General features: G+C 42.2%; 1 protein-coding gene across 1 annotated transcript in view; it reads left to right on the top strand.

Annotated features, from left to right (window-relative positions):
• RHBDL2 (rhomboid like 2) overlaps positions 1-24319 on the top strand; it is a 233284-nt gene extending 208965 nt beyond the window's left edge. Inside the window, exons 7-8 of the mRNA XM_078683795.1 lie at positions 2283-2344; positions 23451-24319. Of these exons, the coding sequence (XP_078539921.1) occupies positions 2283-2344; positions 23451-23630 (242 nt within the window). The 3' untranslated portion in view covers positions 23631-24319. The remainder of the gene's footprint in view (positions 1-2282; positions 2345-23450) is intronic.
• The last annotated feature ends 2468 nt before the right edge of the window (positions 24320-26787 follow it).

The raw sequence follows: 26787 nt of genomic DNA, 5'->3' as shown, positions 1-26787 counted from the left end.
AATGCAGTATTTCTTTTGAGGGAGCCAGTGGAGGGACGTCTCTGCTGATGGGACGTGTCATTAAAATTCAACCCGGTAAAGAGTGAGATGACTTGGTTCTGGACTCTGGAGTTTTTAAAGTGTTTTAAGCCTGCTACACAGGGTCTTGCAGCAATTGACTAGCGCGCCTTTTGGAAAGAGGTGAAGGAGCGCCTCACCCCTCTTTGCAGATGTACATGGTGCACAGCTGATTTAGAGGCAGAAGCCAGCAGGCCAACCTTGCTTCTCAACATCATGTTGCAATGATGTACAACAGCAAGGGCTAGAGGGTCTTAGACAAAGCATTCTGAGATTAATACCACAAATCGTTTTACAATCTATTTTACAATCTACTTGACCTGCTCAAAATCCCCTTAAAACTTTTTTATAGCAGACATGAATTGCCCAATAACCCATGCTATGTCCAAAAAGCGCATGTCAGTTAACAATGCTACTGCTGCACACGATTACTGATGCCATAGTTTAAAAGCAATGGGGCTTATTTACAAGCCCATTGCGCTGCCGGTGCACCACCTTTTTTAAGCACCAGGGGTGCAATGGCTTGCTTATATTTACGAGGTCACTTAAGTCACCCTGCGTGACTTTTAAGACCCTTGTAAATATGGGCCCCTTTCACACATTACTCTGCTAAAAGGAGCATTCCATGAAGTTGCTGTGGTTTTTCCCACACAACATCCATGAAACTTGACGCATTCCCAGTTTTACAACATTTTGTAAAACTGAGAATGCGTCAGAATCCTACACCTCCCCAGGGGAGGCATAGGAATGGTGCAGCGAGGAGAAATACCTTTATTTCTTCTTGTTTTTCCTCTTTTAATGCGTGCTGCAGAGGAAAATGCCATTAATTATAGTTTTTGTGGAGGAAACAATAATCCCCACATCGCAGGCACCCTTGCAAAATGAAGCAAGGGTGCCTGCACTGGTGCACGGCAGCCAATTGTGCGCCAGCACAAGGATGCGTCATATTGGTGTTAATACGTCGCATGCCTTTGGTTTGAAAATGACGCAGCCCGGCGCAGCAAAATGGCTTGTGGCGTCGCACTGCGTCATTTTCTTGTAGATGAAGCCCAAAGGGCGTAAAATACTCTTCCGCAGGGGCAAGAATTTTAAATAGTCTATAACAATGTGCAAACTATCGCATAAAGTGTTCAGGCCACAGGTACAGATACCCACTGAATCTATCTTTAACGTTTTAAGTTTTTCACTCGAGTAACTGGGATTGATTTCAATCAGTAACCTTAATAACTTACACCTAAACCAATGGTTAGGTAATGTCTATTCTCTTTAATTTTGTCCTTATCTTAATGCTTTTCCTATACTACTGATGCCCCCACTTCCTTCTCAAATGTGTCTTCTTTCAATACTACACTCTACTTCTTTACTCTAGGACCTCTACCCCTGAATCTGTCCTAGTACTTCAGACTCTATTTATGCTTTTTTACCTTTACATATTAAACAGACATTTACAATAGAGCCCTTAACTCATATATGTACCTTAATCTCTTTATTCTGTAAGTATAACCTACTGCCTTTAACCTTATTATACCTCTATTCCTACCCTCGCAGCTCCAGCCCTGTTTTTTAATCTAGTACCGCTACCCTTACATATACCTAGCAACCTACACCATACTACCTCTCTGCCTAGCTGTATTCTCGTACAGCTATCCTAATACCTTTACCACTGCTTATGCCACTTTTCCACTATATACTACCTCTACCCTTGTACCTCTACCCATACATATGACTGAATACTTTGACTCCTATCTATACCCTTGTTTCAACCCTTTGCTTTTCAATTAAAGTCCCTACCTGTTGTCTTGTGCAATTTTCTTGTCCCCTTTACCCTTTCTCTGTAGCCTTTTGTTAAATATCTTTCAAATTGATCAAAATGGAGTTTCAGCAGCCTGGGGTAGTCAAGCTAGTGTTCGCCACTTTGGATTTTCCCTGAAATCAGGTAGAGTTGGTTATTCCTCCTTACCCAGGCTAAAATTGGGGAGCTGAAGGAAGAGGAGAAGAAAGCTTTTACTCAGCATCTTAGAAATCACACTTAACTTTCCTTTTGTGGCAAAACTCTTATAAATATACCCTATTTTTAATTGCAAAATGTTATAGTTTTTAATGTATTTATCAATCAAGTGGCCTGTATAAACCTAGTTGCTATTGATTGCTACTTCTGTAAGAACTGAGTACTGATTTTGTTTACTCTAAGATGTTTTCTCATAGCTATCTCCTTTTTTTTTTAGTTGGAACAGATGTGGGGTTTGCACTATACAGAAGATTTATATCTCATGCCACTGGCCCTCCAGTAAGCTCATTTAACTTTTACTGTTCAGAAACATGTTGGTGATTAATATTCTGTAATAAAATGTATTTCAAGTGTAAATGGTTACCGAGAGATTCTCGAGGACACTGAAATCACCATTTTGTGGAAAAACAATTCTTGGTTGTATGTTAAGGTGAGTGTGCCACCTACTCTGTGCACTGGTATGTGTAGGTGGGCTGTCCGCAGGGGGGAGTGGTAGCCTTAAGATGGAGCTACCTACACCCACATTTATCTATTTATCGAATCTCCAATACATCATCTCTTCCTTTGTCCTAGCAACAGACATATTAGTGATGTTTCAATCAAACCCAACTAGTTGGGCACATGAACTGAAAATTGCTTTCCACTCTTTAAGACTAAACTCACTTTACATAAACATTTGTCACATTCAGGGCCATATTTTCAAAGATATTGTGTCAGGTTTGCATCACTTTTTTGATGCAGACCAGATGCAAACCCCTTTGTGTTAGTTGCAAAGCAACACAAATGGTAATTTGAATGCTTGTTTAAAAAAACGTATCAGCGCATTGTGCTGCCTTGCGTTACTCTGCGTCAGGTAAGCATTATATGGGTGGGGCATGGTTGTTTATGTGCAGTGCATCCACCCATGGATTTTGACGCAACATTTATCTACAAAGACTTGGTGACATGGGTTTACACCAAAAAGGTGCACCTGCCTGAAGCTGATATAACAATGAGAAATATTGTTATTTCTCCTCGTTATTTCCTCTTTGCATTTGTGCTTTAAAGAGGAAATAGCCTTAAAGCTTGCACTATGGCGTAAGGGTGCCTGCATTGGCAGTAGTCAGCCACACTTGCGCTAGCTAGGGCATGGAAAAAGCAGAACTGAACCATTTCTTTGAAGATATTGTGCAGTTCTACTCTCTTCCGTTCATACAACGGAGCGCAGCAACTTCACTTGGTGCACTGCAGTGTGTGAACTCTACAAATATACCTCTTAATGTGTAAGGCGGAACACATTGTTATACTTCATGCAAACTTTAGCACATGGGCAAGCGCAACAGGAAGGGGGTGAGGAGAAGCACACCGGTGATCATAAGCATCATGGAGGGCAGGGGAGGAGAGGAAAACACTAGGGATACAGACAGCTCCAAAACACATGCGCTCTCATGGAGTGCTTAACCGCATGCGTGCGGGCGGAATTCCGCCCGTACGCTGAGATTTTGAAAAGCGCACTTTACGTGACGAGCTGGGCTCGTCATCAGCGTGCGAGGAGGCTACCTGATGACGAGCCCAGCTCGTCATCAGCGTGGAAGGGGTTAACATTAAATGAAAAATAGTGCTTGCAAAGAAAGCAGAGATGCTAGCCTATCCTATCAAGAGATGGTATAGAAGCAGTGCTCCATCGGAGGTGCAAACACAGTATTGACAATTTGAGACATGGAGAAGAAGCAGGCAAATCAGAGTGACAGGAAAGTTAACCAATGATACGCAATGGCTCAAAGTCCCCTCTGTGTTATTGGTAAGCAACAATATGTCTAGCTACAGACAGTGCATGTTCAGCCTGTTAAGCTCGACCTAAAAAGGCAGAAAGTCAGGAACTACATTTCTTTTCATTTCACAAGTCTGCCAGTGGCACTATGATTTAAGATTCCATCAGCAATTTATGGCTTTTCATCAAACAGCATACTCTATTGTAGGGTTTGTAGTTTTGCTTCTAACAGTGCTATTAGGGACTGTAAATCCTAGCATGCAAAGCATTGTTGGATAAAATGCCAAAATTAACTTCAGGTGTTATACATGTCATGAAGCCACTTGTCAGCTGTTTTAATCTTTCGGATCTTATCTTTTCTATGTAAGAAAATGCTTGTTTCACTCATAAAACCAAAAGTAAAATCTTCTCCCAATGTTTTGAGGGTTACAATTTCATTCATTACATTCATTAAAATAAACATTGGCTGTAGAAATTGTTTTTCCTTTGTATAGTGGAAAGCTTTATACTAAGCTTCATAACACAGCAAAGGTACAAACTGGGCAGAAGCAGCTCAACCTTCTCTAACACAAAGTGTAAGTAAAGGACAGATAACAGTAATAAAATTAATATCATACAGTTCTCCTACACATACAGAACAGGTACAATGCAGGTAGCTAACACACTAAAGATGACACAATATACTGTTGTACTTTCTTTCCATAAATAGACTTAAACATATAAAAAGTACAAATCTCTTGTAAGAGACAAACCTCTTACTGAATTTCTATACCTTAATGTACTCACATAGAACAATGAACCGTGTATTCTTATTGTAATATACTTCATGAATGGGTGCAAGATGTAGCACTGGGATGCATACCAGATTACTACAGTTAAATTCGCGAACAATGTCCTAGTTAATGCTTCTTTAGTTTAGGGAACGTTATGCTCCTTATACTAATATTTCTCCCTTTGTTAAACTGTCAGACCTGTATTAAAATTGTATATAGGGGAGCTAAGATTTTAACATAGGAGGGTTGGACAATGGACTTCTCAATACCTTAAAATGATTGGCAGTCGAATATTAGCCGTGGGGGCTTAGACGCCTTCCTCAAAGCTATGGGTCTTGGTTTCTCATATCAAATATTTGAAACAGTGCCTGGTTCCTAGTTATTTTATGCAAGTGCATTCAATATATGATTTGCTTTTTTATGAGATTGGACAACAGCAGTGGAAAGAACTTCTTCCTAGAATAGGTAGAGGCTGGGCTGAAACAGTGCAAGCTTCCCTCACTCAGAGGTCTCCCTTAGGGGACAGCAGAGCTAAGACAGCAACAGTGCACATTTTCCCCATCACAAGACACATGCAAATTAGAAATCAGAAAACAGCAGTGAAAGATGTTCTTTCTTGCAGAAAAGGTATGCCAAGGCAAGCTTCTGTCTTTCACAGAAGGCAGCAAATGCAATATTCAAATCATCACTGTACAGCTTAAGCTAGGCATAGTACTATCAGCTTTCACTGCTCGCAGAACATGTACAGTTAAGGCGGGAGTGTCATATAGGTTACAGATTTATCTCTTGAACAAGTGCTCAGCTCACTGTTTGGAGTGCATAGGTAGATGAATCAGTGCATATACGAGTTATGACACCATTTCCGCTTACTTGATACTGTACATCAGAATCCTGAAAGTTCTTCTGCTGTCACTCAGAACTCTGTCATCACTGCTGTACCGGTGCGTCTCATCCACTTGAGCTGAGGAGCGTCACCCCACAAGCGCCAGAACTGAAAAATAAAACGGTACTAATGTTTATTTATTACCGTTTTCTTTTTCAGCAACCCGTCCTGAACTAAGTGTCAGGACGGAGTGGGGCCAGCACTGCTGAGTGGCAGCAGCAGAGAGCTATGCACTTTAAAATGTGCATGTTTCTTTGGCCGGCCGTCTTGGGCTAGTCAGCCAGACATGCGTATTTTAAAGTTCTCTTATCCATCTGTCTTATACAGCAGCTGGGTGAGAGAAAGTGCAGGCCTCCAGTGCTCTTAAAAGGACTAGGAGAGGCCGCTCTATCCAATCCGGGCGCTGCTTTCATGCTGTGGGTAGTTCCGTTTTCTGCTTCTGGGGCTTACAGAACACGCCGGGGAAGTAGGAGGTCACATGGCGAAGAGAGGAAGGTACATTTGTTTTATTCTTTTTTTTTTTTGTGCCCTCCCACCCTCGGTACATGCCAGCCACCACTGCTGCTGTAACTCTTGTTGTCATATCTTGAGGGCTTGCTGCTGTCACTTCTTGTACATCCTACCTCTATCATTCGCATGCACATTTGCCAATGGAAATGAAATGTCAAAAGTTGAGCTTGTGCTAAAACAAGACCTTCCCTGCTCTTGGTGAGAAAGATGATGGAGGTAGAGGCATATGCTTGGTGTGACCATTTAAAATGAAAATGGTAAAACAAAAAAAAACACTCCTCTATGTTTCTATTTTGTTTTCTCCTTCCATTGCTCCTTTTGCCTCTATATTCCCCTCTTGCTATTAAAAATTCCCACTGTTCGATGGCATGTGTGGCTGTAGATGCACATGCACTGCAGACTCCTGCCATCTAGTGTTGATTCAGAGTTGTGCAACTTGTTCCTCGAGCGGGTTTTTTCCATTCCTGCTCCACTCAAACCTTCATCAGTTCGGACTTCGACCGATCGTCCTTCTGGGTGCTGCCCGTCTCAGGCCTATCCAGGGTTGGATTGGGATTAAAAATCGGCCCGGGCACGCAAAAAAAAATCGGCCCACATTTGCATAATGCCTTTCCTCAAATGACTGCTTCGGCATAATCTTATTTAAAAAAAGCGGGGGGGCCTAAAAAATGTACATGTTAGTTTACACTGCTGAAATACACCTGGAAACAAGTGAGGCCACTTCTACTCAGGCCCCCTGCCCCTCTCAGTATGTGCACACATTAATGGGCCTGCCAGCGAGACAAAGGGAATGATACCTCTGCCTGTTGCTAAACAGGAGGTAACGAGCGTCCATCTGCCTATAGAAAGGCCACCCAGACACCCACTGGGCCGCTGGCTGTTCGAACAATAGAGACAGTGCCCAAATCGGCCCCCAGACTGCTAAAAATAGCAGCCCACAGCAGGGACTCGGACACCGGCCCCATGGGCATTGCCAGAATGCCCGTGTTACCAATCCGACGCTGTGCCTATCCTTCCACGTGCACCATTGGTACAGAAGATGTGTTTCTGATGGAACAAATGACTTTTCGATTTTGCCCGCAGCGTCAAGCCAAATATCCACACACAAATCAACGCCAGGTATGTAACCTTTGCATCTCTCCCAATCCCTGCGAGGCCGACTGGGATGCTTGAAAGTCTTTCAGATCGAAAAAGACTCTTCGTGATTGAAAGGCGCATCGACTGGAGATGTCTCAACACAGGGAAAACGATACTCCCGACATCTTTGGTGGGGAGCCCACTCAGGAAGAGCCTGTTGCCGAAGAAGAAGGGGCATTCTCGGTCGAAGAGATTTCTGGCCCCGATGTTGAGGAGGAACTGGAATACTCCCTGGCACTCAGAAAACACATGAGTACTGTTGCCCCAGACCCTGCTCCAACCAAAAAGACTTCCAAACACTCACCCTTTCCACTTTTAGAGGTCGCCGGATTGCATCTGCCATCTGGCCATGGTCGGATCCGTAGTGATAATTTGGAGGCCCCACCTTCGGGCTGGCACCAAACACTTCAACCAAGGCTGTCCTCAGGTTCGACCTCCTCGGATCGGTCACATTCTTTGGTCTCCACCAAGCCTTGTGGACCATCACAGCAACTGGCTCCATCTCCTTCGGTACCAAAAAAAAAAAACTTCGAGAAACCTCAATTCTGGGCCTATACTTGAAAAGAATGGACATTAGATACATTCAGGAAGGCACACAGTGAATTATAGTCTCTCCTCCCCCAAAGAGGCAATTAACTTTTAAGGAGGAAATGAACATTACTATGCCTCTCAAAAAGAGGACACAGAACAAGGCTACTAGCCCTACACATCATCGTCTACCACCACCAATCCCTCCTCCACCTCTTTCAGCATCACCACCATCCCCTCCTTCTTCTCCACATTAGGACCCTCTGGACAATACACCTCCAGGTTCACCCACAGGGGTTATAGAAGAACCATTAGGAGACCCTGATCCTTGGGACCCTTACGATACAGACCCCATAACTCCCAATAACCCAGATCCTTACCCAGTTTGCCCCTCCCCTCCTGAAAATGCTACTGCCTACCAGCCGGTGATCGCTAGAGCAGCTACTTATCATGGAGTCGAACTTCATACAGAGTCATTAGAATAGGACTTTCTCTTTGATACACTGTCATCCATTCATAGAGACACACAGTTTCTGTCCATTCTCTCTAGCATGTTGCATCACTCTGATGACATATTTAAAGAGCCAGTACAGGCTTTAAATCCAAAGTTCAGCAGGCAGTTTTAAACATGCCTTTTAACAAAGAAAATTTATTTGGCCCTCAAGTAGACTCCACATTAGATAAAATGAACAAAAATACTGATACAGTGAAAGCTATGGGAGCCTTGCAAACTCCTACACTTTCTGGTTTCTTTTGCCACTCTGGCTACTAGAGTGGATACAAATCTATTGCCACAGTTACCCCCACTTCTCATCAGAAGCAGGACCTATCCACCTACAATTAAGGGTTTTACAAAGGCTCCTTTGAGGTAATAACCACAAAGGAAGAGGCAGATGTGCTTCAACACGTGGTGCAGCCTCCACTCCCAAACAGTGACTTGCCTATCCTTCCTCTGACCACTTAACACATGTTGGCGGAAGACTGCAGTTTTTCACCCGGGCTGGGAATATATCACAACAGACCAATGGGTACTAGCCATTATCCAACATGACTACTATCTGGAGCTTATTATCACCCCACCCAGCATCCCACCTCACAATCACAGGTTATCACAGGATCACCTAACACTGCTAAAACCAGAGGTCAAAGACCGTCTTCCCAAAGGGGCTATAGAAGTAGTTCCCTTTGAACATCCAGGCACAGGAGTGTATTCCCTGTACTTTCTAATTCCAAAGAAGGACGGGTCACTAAGATCAATCCTAGACCTCAGACCCCTTATTTACTACATCCTATCAGAACACTTTCATATGGTCACTCTACTGGATGTCATTCCAAATCTACAGACAGGTGACTTTATGGCCACTCTAGACCTAAAGGACGCTTACTTCCATATAGCCATTCATTCTACTCACTGCAAATACCTCAGGTTTGTCGTAGCAGGAAAAACCTACCAATTCAAAGTTCTCCCATTTGGGGTCACTACTGCACCAAGGGTCTTCACAAAGTGTCTAGCAGTAATAGCAGCACATCTACAACAACAAAAAGTTCATGTATTCCCATACTTAGACGATTGGCTAATCAAAGCCAGCAGCCATCATCAGTGTCCGCAGCACATACAGCTGACCGTAGACCTGCTCCACAAGTTGTGCTTCATCATCAATGACCCCAATACTCACCTTCAACCTCTTCAACTTCAACCATACTTAGCTTACCCCAATCCTGCTTGGATACAGAATTTTAAGACACTTCAACCTCAATTCCAGCCAAACAAAAATCTCACAGTTTGGATTGTCATGAGTCTACTGAGCATGATGGCATCTTGTATTGCCATGGTTCCCAACGCAAGACTACACATGCGCCCACTACAGCAATGTCTCTCTCGTCAGGGGTCTCAGAGAAAGGGTCAGCTCCAGGATCTAGTGTTAATAGACCGCCAAACTCACTGTTCTGTGCAATGGTGGAATCCCAACAATCTGTTGAAAAGGTGGTCTTTCTTGGAATCTGTACATCAAATCACTCTAACGACAGAGACTTGAGAGATGGGTTGGGGTGCACAACTACAAAACCTCACAATACAAGGTCTATGGCATGCCAAACATCAATGTCTACACATCAATTACTTGTAACTTCAGAGAGCATTCCTTGCATTTAAAGCATTCCTTCCCTATCTATCTCACAAGTTTGTTCTAGTCCGGATGGTCAATATCACAGCCATGTACTATCTGCAAAACATGGAGGGGACACGGTATTCTCAGTTATCACACCGCTCTCAGACTATATGGAACTGGGCTCTTCACTATCACATTAATTTGTTGGCAGAATATCTCCCGGAGATGGACAATGATCTTGCGGACCTACTCAGCAGGATGCACCAACACACTCACAAATGGGAACTCCACCCACAAGTCCTCCTTCCCTACTTTCAAAAGAGGTGGTTTTCTCACATAGACCTGTTCACCACAGCTAAACATTTAAAATGCCCAAACTTTCCACTCAGGTTCTCACACCCACTATCCAAGGGCAATGCACTATGAATGAGTTGGTCAGGGATATTTGCCTATGCTTTCCCACCTTTCCCTCTCATTCCATTTCTGGTTCGGAGGCTCACACAAACATTACTCACCATGGACCTTGTAGCTCCTACCTGGACACGCCAACCCTGGTTCACAACACTGCTAGATCTCTCTGTAGAACCACATGAGACGCTTCCCAACAGGGTGGACCATCTCAATGTGGATCAAGCTCAAATAAGACACCCAGACCCCAAGATGCTCAACCTAGCAACTTGGCTCCTGAGATCTTTGAGTTTGGTTATTCAAACTTATCATCAGAATGCATGAATATTCTTAAACAGGCATTTAGATCCACAACTAGAGCATAGCATGTTGCAAAATTCAAACGTTTTGTTTGCTACTGCCAACCTAAACAAATCAGTTCTATCATAGCCACTATACAGGACATTATTTGCTACTTACTTCATTTGCAGAAGTCCAATTTAGCATACACTGCTATTCGATTGCATCTTGCTGCAATACCTGCCTATCTCCAAAATAGAAAGCATCCATCACTCCTCAGAACTCCAGTCATTAAATCATTCATGAAAGGACTCTAATGAGTTATTCCACCTCGTGCCTTCAGCACCCTCTTGGGACATAAACATTGTGCTTACTAGGCTCATGAGTCTACCTTTTGAGCTTTTGCACTTGTGCCCACTTCAATTTCTATCATGGAAAGTGGCATTTCTGATTGCCATTACCTCACTGAGGAGTATCAGTGAGCTCAAAGCATTAACCTTAGTAGAACCCTTCTTTCAAATACTTAATGACAAATTGGTACCACGGACTTATGCTAAATCCCTACCAAAGGAAGTTTTTCAGTTTCATGTCAATCAATCCATTGAGCTGCCTGTCTTTTTCCTTAACCCTGATTCGGTGGCAGAAAGAACTAGCAGTACCTTAGATGTAAAAAGAGTACTCATTTTCTACATAGATAGAACTAAAACCATCAGAACTACAAAGCAACTTTTTGTAGCCTTTTCTCCACCTCATAAAGGAAACCAATATCCAAGTCAGGCATAGCCAGATGGATAGTAAAATGCATTCAAACTAGCTACATTAAAGCCAAAAGACTGTTTCCTGTAACTCCTAGAGTACACTCTACTTGTAAAAAGGGAGCAACTATAGCCTTGTTAGGAAATATCCCACAGCTGAAATGTGTAAAGCAGCTACATGGTCTACAACACATACATTTACTAAACACTACTTTGTAGGCATGTTAATACGCCAACAAGCCAATGTAGGTCAAGCAGTGCTACGTACCCCTTTTCAAACTATTGCAACTCCCACACGATAGCAACTGCTTCAAAGGAGGGACTGCTTTACAGTCTATGCAGGGCATGTGTATCTACAGCCACACATGCCATTGAATGGATTATGTTACTTACCATGTAAGCATCTGTTTGTGGCATGTAGTGCTGTAGATTCACATGTACCCTCCCTCCTCCCCGGATGCTTGTGGCCATTGCAGTTACATTTTACACACTTCTGTTAGCATGTACATCTTTATTCTGGCACTTTCCTTACACAAGTCTCTCACCCTCCTGAGGGAAAACAATCTAACATAGGAGTCGATGCCCATACGCATTATTACTGAGAGGAGGAGTCACTCTGCCTCGTGACTCGAAAGACTTCTTCAAAGAAAAACAAGTTGCGCAACTTTGACCCAACACTAGATGGCAGGAGTATCCAGAGCATGTGAATCTACAGCACTACATGCCACAAACAGATGCTTAAATGGTAAGTAACATTGTATTGTATTGTATTATAATTGCATTTATATAGCGCTTACTACCCGTTACGAGGCGTCAAAGCGCTTTTTTGGCGAGTAGCACGCTACTCCAGAACCCATAAAGGATTAGTGCTGAATTAGTATAGTGAAATATGAGAGTAATTTGAGTGGTGGGTAGGTTAGTCAGTTATTTGGATTCAGAAGGATAGCGGAGGGATAGAAGAGGGAAAAAGGTTTGCATTTATATAGCACTTGTTACCCCTGATGGGGTGTTAAAGCGCTGTTTTCGGCGAGTATCACGCTACTCTGGAACCCATAAAGGATTAGTGGTGAATTAGTATAGTAAAATATGAAAGTAATTTGAGTGCTGTATATTAATCAGTTATTTGGATTGAGAAGGATAGTGGAGGGATAGACGAGGAAAAAAGGTTTGCATTTATATAGCGTTTGTTACCCCTGATGTAGTGTTGAAGCGCTTTTTTGGCAAGTAGCACGCTACTCCGGAACCCATTAAAGAATTAAGGCCAGATGTAGGTAATTTTTATTTACCGAACTCTTAAATACCGAGTCATACCGACTCGGTATTTAAGAGGTCGGAAAATAAAAATACCGAGATGTAGGTAATTGCAGATGTGCAATTACCGAATCGGAAACAGTCGGTATTTTCCGATGTGGTAAATACCGACCAGTCAATGCCCATGCATTCCTATGGGCTTTGAAGCCCATAGGATTGATTGGGCATATACCGGTCGGTATTTACCACATCGGAAAATACCGACTGTCACAAGGGTGCAGGGGGTGTCACTTTGACACCCACTGGCACCCCCAAAAGAGGCTCGGGTGCCATGTGGCAGGCATACCTGCCCTAAGGGCAGGTCTGCCTGTCATATGGCATAGGTGTGCATGCACACATGTGCATGCACACCAGAATCGGTATTTTACCATCAAGTATTATTTGATGGTAAAATACCGATTTTGTACTGCTTGTGGGACTCAGAAGAGTCCCACCTACATACCAATTTACCGGTATCCATAATGTTACCGACTCGGTATTTTACATACTCGGTAAATTTACCTATCGGTAAATTTACAGAGTCTGTAAATTACAGGGACCTACATGTCGAATTGCTTTTACCGGGTGGTAACGGCCGAATTCGGCCGTTACCACCCGGTAAAAGCCTACCTACATCTGGCCCTTAGTGTTGAATTAGTATAGTGAAATATGAAAGTAATTTGAGTGGTGGGCATGTTAGTCAGTTATTTGGATTGAGAAGGGTATCAGAGGGATAAAAGAGGGACGGAGGTTTGCATATATATATATATATATATATATAGCGCTTGTTACTCCTGATGGGGTGTTGATGCACTTTTTCGGCGAGTGGCACGATACTCCGGAACCCATAAAGGATTAGTGGTGAATTATTATAGTGAAATAGGAAAGTAATTTGAGTGGTCGATATTGTTGGATGGGATAGAAGAGGGAAAAAGGTTTGCATTTATATAGTGCTTGCTACTCCAAATGAGGTGTTGAAGCGCTTATTTCGGTGAGTAGCACACTTCTCTGGAACACATAAAGGGTTAGTGGTGAATTAGTATAGTGAAATTTGAGAAGCGGACATGTTAGTCTGTTATTTTGATTGAAAAGGATAGTGAAGGGATAGAAGAGTGAAGGATTTAGACTTTTTTTGGGGAGTTCATAGCAGTAGTGGGAGGCTTGGGATGAGTAGAAAGGGGTGTGGAGGGGAAGAGTCAAAGGGAAGAGTTTAGAAAGGCTTGTTTTGGGGGATCGGTATAGTAAAAGAGGTGTCAGATGGTGCAAGGAGGGGTAGAGTAGAGGAGAGTCTAGACAGGGCTATTTTGGGGATCATAGTAGTGGTATGGGGTTTGAGATGAATGAGAGAGTGGATGTACAGGATATATTGATAGAGGTATAGGGTGAGAAATATGGTAGTGCATTGGAAAGAGTAAAAGAAAGAGCTTTGAGATGAGTCATAGAGTTGAGGTAGAAGACATATTGAGAGAGGTATAGGGTGAGAAATAGAGTTGTGCATTGCATATGCTGAATTAGAAGAAAGTAATAAATATATAGATCCATAAGTACATGGAAAGTTTATAGATACATAAAGGAAAGAAGTATATGTAGATTAAAGATATTGGTAGGGGTATATGGTGAGAAATAGGGTAGTGCATTGAATATGCGTTTGTTGTTGTTGAGGAAAGTAATAAATATATAATTCCAAGTACATGGAAGGTATATAGATGCATAAAAGCAGGAAGTATAAGTAGATTAAAGATGCATTCGAAAAACTCTGGTTTTCAGGAGTTGTACTTAAAAATGTATTTCTTTCTTTATTTTTTAAATATAATTATCCAACATGTTTATACAAAGCAATACACATATATAGGTACATATCTATAGTACAAATAAATGCTTATATACAGAGGGGTATGCTGTATATTTCTGTTTGCGTATGGTGCTTATGTGGGGAAGAACCAATTCTTGAGTAGTTTTCTGAAGAAAAGGTGGTTGTCGGTGGATCTTATGTTGGTGGGTAAAGAGTTCCATATTTTGGCTGCTTGAACAGAGAAGGATGTGCCACCCATGTTTTTTTTCTTGTATCTTGGGATTTTGAGGTGAGGTGCCACTCTAGAGCGGGGGTTCCTATGATGAATGTGTTTGGGGATTTTATTCCTGATGAAGAGCGGTCCCATTCCATGTATCGCTTTGTGGGTGATACAAAGCAGCTTGAACAAGGATCTTCTGGCAACCGGTAACCAAGGCAGGGGAGATGTGGTCTTGCAGCTTGATATGCAACAGTAGTCTGGCAGCCAAATTCTGAATCCGTTCTAGTCTTTTCATAGTCGTTAAAGGGGATCCGTGGTGGAGGCTATTGGTGTAGTCGAGTTTGGACAGAACAAGGGAGATGGTAGCTTGGACCTTGTGTGGAAATCCCAAATGGGGGAGATTTGTCGCAGAGTTTTTATAGTAACAAAGCTTGATCTTGTTAATTTGTCCACTTGGGCATTCATCAATACCTTGGAGTCCATGGTCATTTACATGCGTCCTCTACAGGAATGCTAAGCACGTCAATGGAATCAATCGAAATGTCAATTAACAGATCTAGTGTTGGTAGACAGCAGCACTCATTGCTCTCTGCAGTGGTGGAACACACAAAACCTATCAAATGGGCGGCCCTTTATCAACCCGATTCCACAAGCTGTGCTAACAGCAGAGGCATCTCTGACCGGTTGGGGTGCCCATCTTCAGCCTTTAACAATTCAGGGTTTATATGGAACGACAAGCACAAAGGTCTTCACATCAATTACTTAGAGCTTCTAGCTGTTTATCTAGCACTAGAAGCTTTGCAGCCTCATCTTATAGGGAAAGTTGTGTTAGTTCGGACTGACAATACGGAAGCTATGTACTATGTACAACAAGCATTTGCAATGCAATAGGTCCCGCATTAGGAACGTTTGAGCTATTGGTATTGTAAATGACAAATTTTGTATTTATGTGTTGGTTTTGAAAATAGCTAAATTACTAGCTTTGTCATTTACAAAGACAATACTTTTAAATTTCGCAAATGTGACATCTATAGCATGTGTAATGCAATATGTGTTGTATTTACGTGACTTAGATGTATTGATATTACAAATAACAATTGCTTTTTTTAAAAATAATTAATACTTAAATAAAAATTATTGTAATTTATAATGGCAATAGCTTAAACTTTTGTAAATAACTTTTGTGAAGATTATGTTCAGTGTATTTTATTGTGATGAAAATCCAAGAACAGAAGTGAAATATTAACATCTTTTTGTGCCATTTGTAATAAAGCTTGAAACATTGAGAGAACATATTTGAACCACTTGTTGTTGAATAGTTGCACAGATTGATGCTGTGGTGGCGCTGAGTGATGTTATGGTGGCGACGAGTGATGCTGTGGCATTCAGTGATGCTGTGGTACCGCATAGTGATGCTGTGGTGGTACTGAGTGATGCTGTGGTGGTACTGAGTGATGCTGTGGTGATGCGATAGAGTGTAATTCGGTGGCGTGTAACTATGTGGCACTGACTGGTATTTGGAGTGTATTTCGCAATGAGCGCAGTATAATTATGTAGCGTGTAATTATGTGGCACTGAGTGGTATTTGGAGTGTATGTTGCATTGAGCGCAGTGTAAATATGTAGCATATACTTATGTGGCACTGAGTGGTATTTGGAGTGTATGTTGCATTGAGTGCAGTGTAATTATGTGGCAATGAGTGGTATTTGTAGTGTATGTTCCGTTGAGCACAGTGTAATTACGTAGCATATAAATATGTGGCACTGAGTGGTATTGTGTGGAGTGTATGTTGTATTCAGTAGAGTGTAATTATGTAGCATATAATTATGTGGCAGTGAGTGGTATTTGGAGTGTATGTTGCGTTGAGCGCAGGGTAATTTTGTAGCATATAATTATGTGGCACTGAGTGGTATTATGAGGAGTGTATGTTGTATTCAGTAGAGTGTATTTGTGTGGTGTGTAATTATGTGGCACTGAGTGGTATTGTTTGGAGTGTATGTTGCATTGTAATTATGTAGCATATAATTATGTCGCATTTAGTGGTATTGTGTGGAGTGTGTGTTGCATTCAGTAGAGTGTAATTATGTGGGTTGTAATTATGTGGCACTGAGTGGTATTTGGAGTGTATGTTGCGTTGAGCGCAGTGTAATTATGTTGCATATAATTATGTGGCACTGAGTGGTATTGTGTGGAGTGTATGTTGCATTGAGTGCAGTGTAATTATGTAGCATATAATTACGTGGCACTGAGTGATATTTGGAGTGTATGTTGCGTTGAGTGCAGTGTAATTATGTGGCGTGTAACTATGTGGCATTGAGTGGTATTTGGAGTGTATGTTGCATTGAGGGCAGTGTAATTATGTGGCATGTAACTATGTGGCACTGAGTGGTATTTGGAGTGTATGTTGCGTTGAGCGCAGGGTAATTTTGTAGCATATAATTATGTGGCACTGAGTGGTATTGTTCGGAGTGTATGTTGCTTTGAGTGCAGTGTAATTATGTAGCATATAATTATGTGGAACTGAGTGGTATTGTCTGAGTATATGTTGTATTCAGTAGAGTGTAATTATGTGGCGTGTAATTATGTGGCACTGAGTGGTATTGTTTGGAGTGTATGTTGCATTGAGTCCACTGTAATTATGTAGCATAAAATTTTGTGGCACTGAGTGGTATTGTTTGGAGTGTGTGTTGCATTCAGTAGAGTGTAATTATGTGGCGTGTAATTATGTGGCACTGAGTGGTATTTGGAGTGTATGTTGCGTTGAGCGCAGTGTAAATTTGTAGCATATAATTATGTGGAACTGAGTGGTATTATCTGGAGTGTATGTTGTATTCAGTAGAGTGTAATTATGCGGCAAGTAATTATGTGGCACTGAGTGATATATGGAGTGTATGTTGCATTGAGTGCAGTGTAATTGTGTGGCGTGTAATTATGTGGCATTGAGTGGTATTTGGAGTGTATGTTGCATTGAGTACAGTGTAATGTGGCTTGTATCTATGTGGCACTGAGTGGTATTTGGAGTGTATGTTGCGTTGATCGCAGTGTAAATATGTAGCATATAATTATGTGGAACTGAGTGGTATTTGGAGTGTATGTTGCATTGAGTGCAGTTTAATTATATGGCAGGTAATTATGTGGCACTGAGTGGTATTTGGAGTGTATGTTGCATTGAGTGCAGTGTAATTATGTGGCGTTTAATTATGTGGCACTGAGTGGTATTGTCTGGAGTGTATGTTGTATTCAGTAGAGTGTAATTATGTGGCACTGAGTGGTATTGTTTGGAGTGTATGTTGCTTTGAGTGCAGTGTAATTATGTAGCATATAATTATGTGGAACTGAGTGGTATTGTCTGAAGTTTATGTTGTATTCAGCAGAGGGTAATTATGTGGCGTGTAATTATGTGACACTGAGTGGTATTGTTTGGAGTGTATGTTGCATTGAGTCCACTGTAATTATATAGCATATAATTATGTGGCACTGAGTGGTATTGTTTGTATTGTGTGTTGCATTCAGTAGAGTGTAATTATGCGGCAAGTAATTATGTGGCACTGAGTGGTATTGTTTGGAGTGTGTGTTGCATTGAGTGCAGTGTAATTATGTGGCGTGTAATTATGTGGCACTGAGTGGTATTTGGAGTGTATGTTGCATTGAGTGCAGTTTAATTATATGGCAGGTAAATATGTGGCACTGAGTGGTATTTGGAGTGTATGTGGTATTGAGTGCAGTGTAATTATGTGGCACTGAGTGGTATCGTCTGGAGTGTATGTTGTATTCAGTAGAGTGTAATTACGTTGCGTGTAATTATGTGGCACTGAGTGGTATTGTTTGGAGTGTATGTTGCTTTTAGTGCAGTGTAATTATGTAGCATATAATTATATGGAACTGAGTGGTATTGTCTGGAGTGTATGTTGTATTCAGTAGAGTGTAATTATGTGGCGTGTAATTATGTGGCACTGAGTGGTATTGTTTGGAGTGTATGTTGCATTCAGTAGAGTGTAATTATGCGGCAAGTAATTATGTGGCACTGAGTGGTATTGTTTGGAGTGTATGTTGCATTGAGTGCAGTGTAATTATGTGGCGTGTAATTATGTGGCACTGAGTGGTATTTGGAGTGTATGTTGCATTGAGTGCAGTTTAATTATATGGCGGGTAATTATGTGGCAGTGAGTGGTATTTGGAGTGTATGTTGCATTGAGTGCAGTGTAATTATGTGGCGTTTAATTATGTGGTACTGAGTGGTGTTTGGAGTGTATGTTGCATTGAGTGCAGTGTAATTATGTGGCATGTAATTATGTGGAACTGAGTGGTATTGTCTGGAGTGTATGTTGTATTCAGTAGAGTGTAATTATGTGGCGTGTAATTATGTGGCACTGAGTGGTATTGTTTGGAGTGTATGTTGCATTGAGTCCACTGTAATTATATAGCATATAATTATGTGGCACTGAGTGGTATTGTTTGTAGTGTGTGTTGCATTCAGTAGAGTGTAATTATGCAGCAAGTAATTATGTGGCACTGAGTGGTATTGTTTGGAGTGTATGTTGCATTGAGTGCAGTGTAATTATATGGCGGGTAATAATGTGGCAGTGAGTGGTATTTGGAGTGTATGTTGCATTGAGTGCAGTGTAATTATGTGGCATGTAATTATGTGGCACTGAGTGGTATTTGGAGTATATGTCGCATTGAGTGCTGTGTAATTACGTGGCGTGTAATTATGTGGAACTGAGTGGTATTGTCTGGAGTGTATGTTGTATTCAGTAGAGTGTAATTATGTGGCGTGTAATTATGTGGTACTGAGTGGTATTGTTTGGAGTGTATGTTGCATTGAGTGCAGTGTAATTATGTAGCATATAATTATGTGGCACTGAGTGGTATTGTTTAGAGTGGGTGTTGTATTCAGTAGAGTGTAATTATGTGGCGTGTAATTATGTGGCACTGAGTGGTATTTGGAGTGTATGTTGCATTGAGTGCAGTGTAATTATGTGGCGTGTAACTATGTGGCACTGAGTGGTATTTGGAGTGTATGTTGCGTTGAGCGCAGTGTAATTATGTAGCATATAATTATGTGGCACTGAGTGGTATTGTGTGGAGTGTATGCTGTATTCAGTAGAGTGTAACTGTGTGTGAGGGTGCAGAGTGTGTGAGGATGTAGAGTGTGTGAGGGTGCAGTGTGTGTGAGGGTGCTGTGTGTGAGGGCGCAGTGTGTGTGGCCTAAAGTAGTGTGAGGACGCAGTGTGTGTGGCCTAAAGTAGTGTGAGGGCGCAGTGTGTAGCCTAAAGTAGTGTGAGCGCGCAGTGTGTGTGTCCTAAAGTAGGGTGAAGGCGCAGTGTGTGTGGTCTAAAGTAGTGTGAGGGCGCAGTGTGTGTGGCCTAAAGTAGTGTGAGGGCGCAGTGTGTGTGGCCTAAAGTAGTGTGAGGGCACAGTGTCTGAGTCCTAAAGTAGTGTGAGGGTGCAGTGTGTGTGGACTAATGTAGTGTCACGCATACACACATTCAAATACACATACACAGGTGAAGGCTCGCAGACACACAGAAACAATATGTACATGCTCTCAGACATACACATCAGGTGAAACTTCACTGAGGCAGTCCTTGACATGCCCTTGTGTGTGAGGTTTTGTTGGTGTTTGGTTGCGCCTAGTTCCGGGCTAGGAGCGTTGGGGCAGAATGAACAAGCAGGACAAAAAAACTTCGAGGTGAAAGTGAAGAGAGGGCAAAGAAGGGAGAATTGATTGAGATGCAGATAGAGAACAGAATAAGGAGGGCGGAAAGAAGGAGAGAAGTAATCTGAATAGGTAGAGGGGAAGAATAAGAGAAAGAGATAGGATGGTTGGAGGAGATTAAATAGAAAACCTGGGAGCACAAAGCGGGCAGAGTTTGGGGAGGAGGCAACAATGAAACAGAAGAGGACAGGAAGCGTAACCAAATGGGAAAAGAAAGGATTTGTTACTTCTAGCACTATTGAGAGTAAAATTATCGTTTGGTATTACGAGCTCGAAGGTTAGTAAAACTCAAATTATTCCCATTGCGATTTCCAAGATATGTTTCTATCTATCTTTTTTTTTAAGAATAATAAATAAGACTGCAGTTCACTTGGGAATCTTGATTTTCTTGGAAGCCAGTCGAGCGCCTGGAAAGCGACAAAAAAATGGTAGGAAAAGAGTAGTGGGGAAGATGTGTTGTGGCTGTCTGCTGTCCATATGGCAGTCACTGGTCTTTCCTGTGAAGCTTTGTGACAACGACTTGTTAATTTATGTTAGTAGGAGCACCCGAGCTGATTCCTTTGAAGTGTTTCAAGTCTGATGCTGGTTGCAAGCAAACCAGCATGAGTGTGGAGAGAGGCTCAGAGGCTTCAAATGGTGTGCGATGTGCATGAGCCCACACACATGCACTGTAGGTAATCCGCCTTTGGGAGCATTTCTGAGAGCCCCTACTTAATATCTCGGCCAAAGCATTGCTAAAGCAATGCCTTAGACGAAACCTAAAAACAGGGGAAGGGGGACACTCTCTACAGTTGTCACACCTCTCTCAGACCATTTGGCGTTGCGCAATACATCACAAAATTCATCTTCTGACAGAACACCTTCCAGTGTCGCTTGTTCCCAAAGCAATACATTTATCTAGTCAATAATATACCATTCTTACAAAGGTGGTCATTAACGCAACACGCTCTGCCCTGACTTTTCTAGTATGGGCAGTGAGGTAGCCTTGTGCGGGTTGGGGGGACACTAGTGCTGCCTTATGCAAGAGGTGGCATGGCAGCGTCTGACTTCGAACTATATTACTTTAGCTCCACGTTCTAAACTTGCCCAGAACACAGGTTTATGCCAACGACTAGACACTATGAGATAATTATAGGCCCCTAGATACTCTACTAAAGATTTAGAGCAGCCTGCACTGAATCAGAAACAAATGCTCAGCTCTGCCACCCACCTTCAACACACTAGAGCAGGTATTGGACTCCCCCCTCACCCAAAAGATTGGTGTCGCCTATATACTGCTCAAGTCAGGACAAAGCCCAGACACCATATCCATTTAGACCATCTCTCTCACTTTCTCTCTATGAAGCCTGTAGCTCTGTCCATTCACTATCTGCCACCTTTCCTTTCTTTCCCTCTCTCTTGCTCATGTTCATTGCTCTCTCATCCTTCATTTGTTTTTTCATCTTTTGTCTTACCCTGAACTTACCCTGAACTCCCTCAAACGTTATTCACACCTGTCTCTCTCCCACTCTCTTCCATCCCAGTTTAATCTGTTATGGATACCTTCTCTTACGCTTTCTCATTTTTCCTCTTAATGTGTCCTCTTACCTTCCACACCCCTCAGCAGAAGGATGTTTGGCATCCTAGATCAAAGTAACTCATTGTACATGTTTGGCATCCTAAGTCAAAGTAACTCACTGTACACCCTCTTTAGCAATGGCACAATGTTTGCTGCTTGCACTGTTAATTTGACACCCAATGCTGGTGGCATTCTAGAAATCCTCCTAATATTATCTTCCTCAAATATTATCTTCAGTCTCTGCTGTGTCTCACACCACCTCGCTTCTCACAGCTACTCTTGAATTCATTTTTTTGATCATTCATCTTACTTCCTCTTCTTAAACACATTACCCTCACACTTACCTTTCGCACTGCTCTTCCTCTCTTTCTCTATCTCACTTACAATCCTCTATCACAAGCTTCACATGTTTCATTGGCACACTTATTCGTGTCCATCCTCTGCCATCGTACTCTCTCCATTGTTCTCACTTCTCTCAATGCAACACACACATGCACTCACTATTCTTCCTGACAGTCATCTTAGTCTCATAGCTCATACATTCCTTTATCACTTCTTCTTTTCACATATCTTCTAGCCTCACCTTCTTCCCTCACCCTTCTTTCAAATATCCTCTTTCCTATCCCACACACTCACCTTCTCATCCCAGGATCACTCACACATACTCAAACACCCTCACTTCTCATTGAAAGGTTTCTCTTACAAAAGCACATGCAAACATTAACTCCCCTCTTTCAAGTCCTCCTTTTCCTCACAAACCACACTTATTTGATATTTCATACATTTAACTCCTTTACACTATCCCTCCCTTTCTCACATACTGTTTTGCACAATAACTTTCTCCTTTTCGCTCTCTCACTTCCACTTATATGTCACTCTTTTTCTTATGATTCCTACCAATAGAAAAAATTATGAATGATATTTTTTCAAAGCTATGCTGGTGAAAATAAACCTGTATTCCGCAGGTAGGCAATGCCGACAGAGAGGTCTTTCCCAATTATGTCAGAAGAGAAAACCCAAAGCAGGATTGTACATCAACACAGTGATGATTGCAAGATGAAAGATGGAGGTTTCATTCTGAAAATGGAGCAAAATTAAGGTGTTCTGGCCATTTACATATTGCTGGAGTTTGTTTTGATATTGTGGCTTTCCGCATATTGAGAAGTAGCTGTAACCTAGAAGGACATTGTTACAAGAAGCAGCCCAGCCCTGCCTTAAGTAATTATGCTGTAGACATGGACAGAACAACCAACCTCTTCAAAATGTATGTTTTGACTCTGCCTGCACCAGATGCTATGTAATCCCAGCCTCAGTGTTGCACTTGCTATAAGTGGTGAGGGCCACCACTGCACCCACTAACTGTTTTTCACTCCACCTCTCAGTCCTGGCTCCCAGAAGCCACCTCACCACATTTCGTTGAGCCACCTCCTGTATTTGCTCCCCCTCATGCACCCAAGCTGCTGGTGAATGTGAATGCAAACTTCACTGTCCAAGCTGTGGAGGAGACACAAAATACTCAAACTGTGCAACCATTCTGTCTGAAAGTTAGGAACTATTGTTTTTCAACAGTCCTAATATGCCGGAAGCAAATAATGTGCATGTGTTGTTGCTCTAATATTGCCTTGCGCAGTATTATGCATACATTGGTTTTAATGAATACTTTCTGTCCCTCTAGGTGTCCTTTGTGGCTCACATAGGAGGAGGACTGGCGGGAATGACAATCGGCTACGTGGTCTTTAGCAGCTTTGACAAGAATTTGATCCGGGACCCCCGTTTCTGGATTTGTATAGCGGCGTACACTGTCTGCGTCATATTTGCTGTATTTTTCAACATCTTCCTCTCGCCAGCTGCCTAAAGGACAGACAACCAACAAAAGACCTAAAAGCACAAAATATGTGCATAAGCAACAATAGCCATGTTTACAAACGCAGTTCCAGATCACCCCGGGGGCTGGGTTAACCAGAATTTGAAAGCCAAAAACTGGAACATTTCACAAAAATAGAAGGACTACAATTTTACCTCAAGCGAGCGCACAGAATGACAGCGCTCCTCGGCAGGGAATTACAGAACAGGCAGTAAGAACATACATAAAATGCATTTTTTAAACCCAGTAGCTTGATTTGAATTAAATTGCTTTCATAAAACAGTTGCTAATTATCCCTACTTTGTAAAACATAAAAAAGCACCACCCGCCGTTTTCAGTCGACCCTCTTTAAAAACCAGGACATGAGCTAAATTAACTGAAATCTGCCAGGACAGGTGGTGAAACACTGGGAGTGTCCTGGCAAATCCGGGACGTCTGGTCACCCTACCCGGGGCGTAACTGAGGCACCCGCAGCCCCCGAGTGCCAGGGGTCCCGCACCGTTCACCTTAAAGGGGGCCCCCTTGGGCTGGCCAGCTGCAAATACATAAAACGCTCAGAAGCAGCAAGGCAGTTAGGGGGTGTGTAATCGGGGCCCCCTCACCTTACATTGCAGGCGGGACACTGAGGTTTTGTTACGCCACTGGGACAGCCATCTGTGTGATTTAGAAAATAGCCTTCGTGCCTCTCCTTGAGTTACAGAACACACGCACTTATGAATCTTAGAAGCACATATGTCATAATCCGAAGTGAGATTCAAACGGTGTTTTTATTTTTATTAGGAATTTTGTAGCAATTTGTTTACTGATTCGAGATCGTCGGAAACTTATGCAATGTATATTTTTTTGTAAGCTGAATAAACTGTTACATTTTTTGATGGATGTCTATTATCTGTTTAAGCATCACATGTTGCTAGTTTTGCTGATCAGCAGGTTGCTGTGGTTTAGTACCTGCTTACACGTGGGTCATTGTTCTTATTTCATATTGTTGGGATAGGAATGTCCCCTGCGTGGGTAAGGGCCATGTGCCCCTGTAAGGTTACTTGTGAAACTAGTATCTTGACTTTTTATTTGACCCTGCACTCATGCTAATTTAACATGTGTGGCAAGGCCTAGGCCTAGATCTGTCCTTGGTTAGGTGAGATTCAGAACCTGTTCTGTGGGCCCACAGAAGAGCACACAAAACTTACTCTCATGGTGGGCAAAAACTACATTCCATGCCTAGTCCTAAATACATTCATCTGCGCACCTGATTACGTCATTATGGGTAAAACAGATATTAGGCTACCAAAGAAGGGGCATATTTAGTAACATTTGGTTGGTGGCTGCGCCACATTTGTGGCACAGCTGCAATGCAAAATGCTAGTAGATAGTTACAAGGCCGCACGACCGGCGATTTGCGCCGCCTTGTGTCGCTTTGTGAAAAAATATAAAGTAACGCAGCTCCATGCATGGCATTGTGTTACAGTGCATGGGTGGAGGCATTCCATGGGTTGTGCGTGGGCTCTCCCGTGCATCCACCTATGGATTTCACGTAAGGTTTGTAATCCTGGGATTGTGTGAGGTCTCTACACTTCCTCAAAGATGGCATAACGAGGCCCAACACCTTTTTTTCTCCTCGTTATTTCCTCTTTCTATGTGTTCTACATTTTATAGCCACATAGAAAGAAGAAAATGTAAAGAGGAATTGTATTTGTGAAGGTATCCCTTTCTGCACAAAAACAATTCTGCTTGTAACTCAGGTATCCATGCACCATGTTGCAAGGCTGCCGCACTGGTGCTCGGCCGCCTGAAGTGCGCCAGCACCATGAGAGTGCATTTCTTAGCAGATATGCATTTCTGCTCTCTCTCTCTTTCATGAAACACACTGCAGCAAGTTGCCTTACTGCACGGTGTGTAAAAGATTAATAAAACCACCCCCTGGTGTTTAGCCACTTGAAAGCATCTTAAGCGTATGACAACAATCCAATAATGAAGTAGCAGGAAGACCGAGACTCATTGGACCAGAATAGTGAAAGTAGCATCAAAACACTACTAATGCAAAGGAGCCTACAGTCTATTGATGCAAAAAAAGATTCCCTAGCAATAATAGTTGATTAACTAAAGGACAGACTAAAAAATAGTCTACGAGGATCAACACATCGTAATGCTATATTTCAGAAAATGACAACAGATCGCATCTAATACAGCCAAAACTGGAAAACTACAGAGACTGGAAAAATAAATAGAAGTTATAAAAGGAAAAAGTGAAGACATGGAGGTACGATCAAGAAGCTATAACATGAGAATTGTGAATATCTCTGAGTCAATAGCAACAGGCCACATGGAGCCATTAGTAGGAACTCTGCTATCTGAAATGTTTAGGCAATGTCAATTTTCGATAATGACACAAACAGCCTCCCACACCATGACTAAAAAACAACTGCCTTGGCTACTGGCAGGACCCATAATAGCACACTTGTTGAATAATCAACACAGATATTTTGTATCACTCTTCGACTGGCAAGAGAAAGCCAAGCACTGACATACCAGGCAGTGAATGTCTCTTTATGTCTGGATTTTACTCTGGCAGTGCAGAAACAAGGCCACCATGCTCCCAGTTAATAAAATCCATACAGCATCATTTTACCCCTTGAGCCATGCTGTACCATGCATATGTGAAAATCCCAAGATAAAACCATACATATTAGCTGATGGGCAGCGAGCTGACACATTTCTCAATAAGCAGAAACTGAAGTCACAAGGTATAATGCCACACCCCACCTATGTAATAACCACAACAGGGGAAAATACAAGGAACTATTAAATAAAACACAATCAGCTAGATTCATGAAGCCAAATTGCGTTCGCAATAGCTGCGAATTCGCAATTGCGCTCGCAATTTGACGGGAAGGAATTCAAGAAACCCAAACAACCAAAATTGCGAATTCGCAATTAAAAAATAGTGAATTTGTATTAAATTAGCAGAATCCTGGAGGATGGGCATTTGCGATTCGGAAATAGCGAGAAGCCATGGATTCTGCGAATTCAATTGCGAAGTCGCAAAAAAGTCGCAATTGCCATTCATGAAAAATCGCTAAATGCGAAAAACGAGAAAATCGCTATTTGCGACGCGCAAATTAAGAACTTAAATCAGGTGGTAACCAGTACT

Source organism: Lissotriton helveticus, chromosome 3_1 (assembly GCF_964261635.1).
Source record: "Lissotriton helveticus chromosome 3_1, aLisHel1.1, whole genome shotgun sequence".
Classification (NCBI taxonomy): domain Eukaryota; kingdom Metazoa; phylum Chordata; class Amphibia; order Caudata; family Salamandridae; genus Lissotriton; species Lissotriton helveticus.
The sequence above is the reverse complement of the archived record's forward strand: the minus strand, read 5'-3'. Positions and strand labels throughout refer to the sequence as shown.